Source organism: Delphinapterus leucas, chromosome 13 (genome assembly GCF_059928025.1).
Source record: "Delphinapterus leucas isolate spDelLeu-1000000601 "Yukka" chromosome 13, BTC_Dleu_Yukka2, whole genome shotgun sequence".
Classification (NCBI taxonomy): Eukaryota; Metazoa; Chordata; class Mammalia; order Artiodactyla; family Monodontidae; genus Delphinapterus; species Delphinapterus leucas.
The window spans coordinates 2,894,651-2,900,342 of NC_143141.1; the positions used below are offsets into that span (position 1 = coordinate 2,894,651).

General features: G+C 55.6%; 1 protein-coding gene across 1 annotated transcript; it reads right to left on the bottom strand.

The window, feature by feature from the left end:
- Positions 1-2,832: 2,832 nt before the first annotated feature.
- Positions 2,833-4,509, bottom strand: LOC149747665 (uncharacterized). Its single transcript, XM_089922552.1, has 2 exons — positions 3,792-4,509; positions 2,833-2,977 (listed from the first exon to the last, which is right to left on the bottom strand). The coding sequence occupies exons 1-2, from the start codon at positions 4,475-4,477 to the stop codon at positions 2,866-2,868; spliced, it is 798 nt and encodes a 265-aa protein (XP_089778678.1). The 5' UTR covers positions 4,478-4,509; the 3' UTR covers positions 2,833-2,865.
- Between the last annotated feature and the right edge of the window lie 1,183 nt (positions 4,510-5,692).

A 5,692-nucleotide genomic window follows, 5' to 3' on the forward strand; every position in this document is an offset into this window, starting at 1 on the left:
CAGACGCCAGAACGCCCCACATGCAGGGCGTGTGAGGACACAGCAGGAAGAGAGGCTCACCGAGAACTGAGTCTGCCAGCACCTGGATCCTCACTTTACAGCCTCCAGAAGGGTGAGAAATAAGCTTCCTTTTCACGCTCAGCCTGTGGGATCTGTGAGGGCAGCCTGAGCAGGCGTGCACACACTGAATGGGGACAAGCGCCCTTCAACTCACAGAGAATGTCCAGGCCAACGGGCTCAGACACCGAAATCAGGACAGGAGGTCACCTCCAGAGTGAACTCACCTGCCCGCCCTGCTCCCACCTGCAGCTGGGCAGGGGCCCACACACTCCACCCATCAGGACCTGCGGCAGACCCACAGCCTCCCAGGGACTACCATGCCCAGCACCTCTGGGGGTCATCTCCTCCTGCTGAGCAGCCAGGGGGCTCTGTCACCCCACCACTGTCTCTGGGCTCCGGGGTCCTCACACAGACATCAGGGCTGGAGCCCACGTCACCATGTTATTTCAATACTAAGTATGGTGGTGGATGGGAAAGCTAATTGGTAAGCCATAATCTTCCATCTGAACACTAGTACCTGTTATTTTTATCTGACTTGGGCGTTTCAGATCTTCATTTAACTGCCAACCAGCAAAACGATCCCACTTTCCAAAACTCTCAAAAGGGGAAATTGCAGTATTTCGATTCTGAGCGCACTTGAAGCTTCTTTTCTTAAAAACATTAAAAAATGGTATAAAAAGAGGTAAGAGGACACTAAATGGCTAGCTTACCAGGCCAGGATAACAAATGCTCTGCCCAGAGTTTCCAGTTCAGGTTAACCTGGACAGACAACCTATTGAAAAGTAAAACATTTAGGCAACCCACCAGGGGGTTATGTAGCTGGGTTTGCTTTTCCTCTTGCTTTTTTTTTTTTTTTTAAATTAATTTTAGCTTCAGGACTATAAGTGATTCGTTTGACAGAGAATTTACCAAATAGAGAGGCCACCAGACCAAATCCTCCCATTGTCTGGACCTGGACGTGCTGGAAGCAAAACCTTATGAACCTAGAGCCTTAATGACTGACAGGCTCAGAACTCAATATTCACGTGTTCAATCAGTATTTTCTGGGCATCCGTGTGTACAAGGAATGAACACAAGCCACGGGGCCAACTGTGACAAATGCGTGTGTGTGTGTTGGGGGAGGGAGTTATAACTGGTTAATGTTAATTATACCTTCAGAAACAGACACACTTTGGGATCCATTCAAAGTGAAATGTAGGAAAAGAAAAAAAAGTCTAATTTTTAAAACTGTGTTACTAAAATGGCCTAAAGAAACAAGAAACTATCTTTACTTCAGCTCCATACTTTGAAACCGTTAAATGGCTCTCTTGACCTCCTTCTAAACTGTCTTAACTCGAGCATTTAACAGTATCAGCACGATGTCATTTTTAGCCTTTGAAAACAGGCCACAAAGGGTTTCCATCACTCATTTTAGGAAAGAGAAACATTTTGGAAGGGCCATTTGCAACTCATCTGGATGGGAAAACTCATCTCGCAAGCCTCGGATTTGAGTTGTGGGGAGTTGTGGGGAGTTTCCAGTTCATCTGTGAAAAAAGTTAGCTTACTAGATTTCCAAACATGGTCCACTACCCACCCTACAGTTCTAGCGAGCAATCTTCCGCTTGATTTTTCATAGAGGAGAAGCATGTCCCCGGCCCTCTCCCCTGGTTCACCGGAGGCCATTCTGGGCAGTTAGAAGCATGCGTATCCCGGAGAAACATGTGTAACACAGCCTCATCCAGCCAATGCTAATGAAGTGACCAAGGAAAAAGCTCCAGGTCATTCTGGGCAATGGAGAAGACTTTAGGGTATTTTAAAAGGTTATCCAGTTTGTACACACACAAGAAAGATGTCAGGTATGTTTACAGTGGATGACAACACATGTCTCAAATACTGTGTACATATGATCTGTTTGTTGGAAAACCTCAATAATCCCCCAATGCAAATATTTTAACAGAGGCTGGGAAATATGGCAGCTTCAAAGAGATGAGGGATGAAGAGAACTGAAGTATAGGGCACGTAATAAAGAAAACCTCAAAGCCTGACAAATGAGCACAGCTACTTGCAATCACCTTAATCAGGCCCCACCTTAAATGGGGAGCGAAGGGGACGGGTCAGCCTATCCTCCAGACGGCAATGTTATCCCGTGGCCCAGGATCAATCCTGCTGAGCATTTAGGTAGCAGCTGAGAAGCTCGGGACCCAGGTGAGGCCTCTAGGTAACTACCAGCTTACAGCTGCTTTAAGTTCCCAATTTCAGCCTCAACTAGCCACAGCCAGAGGGCCACTACGGTCCGGCCTCTTTCTTCAAAGCTACATCTAACCAACCTGGAGGAGAGAAACATCGAAGTAGGATTTTCCCTCCTGGTCACTAATTCAGAAACACGGTTAACACCCACATCTGGGGAAACCCCTGTTCCAAACACCTAAAAGCCTACACCGACAGCTCAGTCTCCCGGTTAGGCCCACTCGATCTGCTCGTGTTCGCTGGCTGCTACCCTCTTTATACAACCCCACCACCCACGCCTGAATCCTGTCATTAATTTACCCGTTCATCTAGGGCCACTGGGTAAGTGAATTAAGGGAGTGTTCAGAAGCAAAGTTTAGGTCTGCTTTGATAAGTTAAAGCAGCCCAGATTAATTTCATTTTCAGTCGTTTTAAGTCCTGTGGCTTACGGTATCAAATGCAGTGGGATGAAACACACCCTGAATAACTCTCATTCCTACCAAAATCCCTTTGGCGAAGCCCAGGAGAAAGCCACACTGGGCCGGGACCAGGTAAGGACGCCCCTACCTGTGGGTCCCGCAAGCCACACCCGGTGGCCTCTCAGGGTGCAGTTTCTTTGGGGTCAAAGGAAGGGGTGGGCCTGCGCGGGCCCAGCGCTGCGGCCTGCTCATCCCGTTGTGCAGACGCGAACTTGCCAGGTTCAGCCTTAAACCTGTTGGCAAAATAAACAAAGCCAAATACGGGGGACACTGCCGACCTGACCTGTCCTGGGTGCCAGAGGCCGACCCGAGCCCGCTCCTGCTTTGTCCCCCGCGCTGTAGAGACGCCAGTGAGTCCGGAACCCCCGGGCACCCGCGCAGCCCTTCCAGGGCGATCTCCACGGTCCACAAACGAAAGCGTTTTGCGATCACACCGCCCGCACACTCCACGCCGACTGCGCTCACCAGGGGAGTTACCGTCTACGCCCTCAAGTCACACACCGAATTCTTCCAGAACCGCTGGGTGGTTCGATCGCCCAGAATAAGCCCAGGGCAGCGCGATCGTGAGAAACTTTGTTTCCGGGGCCGGTGATCTCGGGCAGGATGCGGAACCCGGCCCCGGCACAAAGCGCCCCGGCCCGGAGAGCCTCCCGTACGCCAAGTGACAGCAGCTCCGCAAGGGTTCGCAAACAGTCGCGACCCACAGAAGTTCCGTGGGCCGCGCTCGCCTCCCGCGTCCTGAGCGGAGCCTGCGATCCGCGCGGTCCTCCCCGGGGGCGCGCCCGGCCCCCACTCCGCGCCCCCGCGCGGGCCCAGTCCCGGGACCGCCGCGCAGGCCCGCCCAGCCCGCCCGGCCCGGGGAGGGGACGAGCCGGAGATGCCGGCGGCCGCCGGGCCAGGCCGCGAGGGCACCCGGCCCCCGGCCCCGGCGCGCCCCGCCCCGCCAGCCCCGCGGCGCCGCAACTCCGAGAGCGGCCCAAGTTGGCGGCCCCCGCCCCGGCCCCGGCCCCGGTCCCGGTCCCCGGTCCCCGCCCCGGCCCCGCTTACCTCGCGCGCCGCCCGCCGAGGCCGGGGCAGCGGCGCGGGTCCCGGGCGGCGGCCGCGCTGCGCCCGCCCAGGCGCCGCTCTTTGTCTGCGCCCCTCGCTCCTCCCGCCGCTCGGCGGACGCTCAGGCCCGGGCGGACCCCGCGGGCCCGGCCGACCCCCGCCGCCGAGCCCCGCGCCCGCCGGCCCGCTCTGCTCCGGCCTCCGCTCCCGCCGCGGCGCCCCCGCCCCTCCCGGCAGCGGCCGCCGCGCGCCCTTCCTCCTCCGCCTCCTCCGCTCCGCCCCGTGACGCCGCGGGGCCGCCCAGGCCCGCGCGCCCGCCGCCCGGGACCCACCTGGGCGCGCACGGCGGCCGGGCTCGGGCGGCGCTGGGACCGGCGCGGGGTTCGCGGCTCGCGGCTCGCGGCTCGGCCGGGGGCGCAGCCCGGCCCGGGGGACCCTGCGCGGAGCCGAGCGGGGCGCCGAGGGGAGGGGAGGGGAGGCCCCGCTCCGACCCTGCGCGCTGGCGGAGCGAATAGGAGGACGGGAGAGGCGAGCAAGGCAGCAACTTCGGTATCGAAGGACCGGCGTGTGGTCTTTCCATCGTCTTTTTGTTTGATTTTCTTATCGGGACGCCCTGGGGCTCGGCCACCGCCCCCCTCCGGGAAGCCTTCGCCTGGCACCCTCGGCGAGGCAGGCCTGCGGTCCATCAGAAAAGTGACTTACAGAAAAATGTCACTTCCTCTCTGTAACTGCTTCTGGGCATTTTTATTTATTTGCCTTGTATCTATTTACTTTCCCAACCAGACACTTTTTGACTCTCTATTATCGTCGGAAGCACTTCTTAAAAGCAGGGGAGGAAACCCAAAGTGTGTGCCTGAGTTCCCTCGTGTCCAGCTCGAGCCCGCCCACCGGGCAGAATCCTGGAAGGAGCTGTGGGAATGTGGGCCCCAGAAGGAGTTGTCACTGGTAGTGGGACCCTCCGGTCACCTGGCCACATGCTTACCTGTAACCCCAGAGGAGAGGGAAAGATGCAAGTTTCCTTAAACAGGCACATGTATCCAGATGTCTGTCATCAATCCCCTCCCCATATGGCTTCCCAAAAGGAAATCCTAGTATTCAAATGATTCTGATTTCCTGGTGGAATAGCCCGGATCCATGTTAATGAGATTCTTTCTTAGGCTCCTGGTTTCTCATTATATTAAAGCAATAATAGTTTACCCAAGGTGACAAGGCGTTGTCACTGAACGAATGGCTCATCCCCTTCCTTGTTCCCCAACAGAAGTACCCAAGGAGGGTCCTTGGAGCCCGTATAACTTTGAAGTCGCAGTTGAGTGGTTGACTCTCTGCTTCTTCAACTCCGGAACAAGTGTTTCTGAACCTATCTAAAATCTATCAAATGGGGAGATAATATTTACCTCGCTCCTCTGTAAGTCCCCGGCATGCTTCCTGGCAGTAGGAAGCAGTCAGTGGTCAGTGGCTGGAGGGGATACAGTGCACTGAGCCAGGATGGGTCCAAAGTCAGGGAGTTGGACAGCCACCTGCTCCATGGTGTTGAGAAAGAAGTTCCCTCAGTCCATTGTTTTGTGAAAACTTTGTCTTCCTAATAAGGAAAGCAGAATTATAGTAAATGGTCTGGCCCAATTTTAAATTAGTTTACTCAAAATGGGTATAACAACATTGACCCAATTTTTTACTGCTTGTCTGTTTTATAACCTTCCTTCGCTGAATCAGGAGTTGAAGTCCTCATCCTCTGATTTTTTTATTTTTTTTTTTTTTTGTGGTACGCGGGCCTCTCACTGTTGTGGCCTCTCCAGTTGCGGAGCACAGGCTCCGGACGCGCAGGCTCAGCGGCCACGGCTCACGGGCCCAGCCGCTCCGCGGCATGTGGGATCTTCCCGGACCGGGGCACGAACCTGCGTCCC

Excerpts from the sequence above, each read along its gene's own strand:
- LOC149747665 (XM_089922552.1), bottom strand. The coding sequence starts at position 4,477 with ATGGACCGCAGGCCTGCCTCGCCGAGGGTGCCAGGCGAAGGCTTCCCG. Across the intron at positions 2,978-3,791 it reads CTCGGCGGGCGGCGCGCGAG|GTTTAAGGCTGAACCTGGCA; the intron begins GTAAGCGGGGCC and ends TTTTGCCAACAG.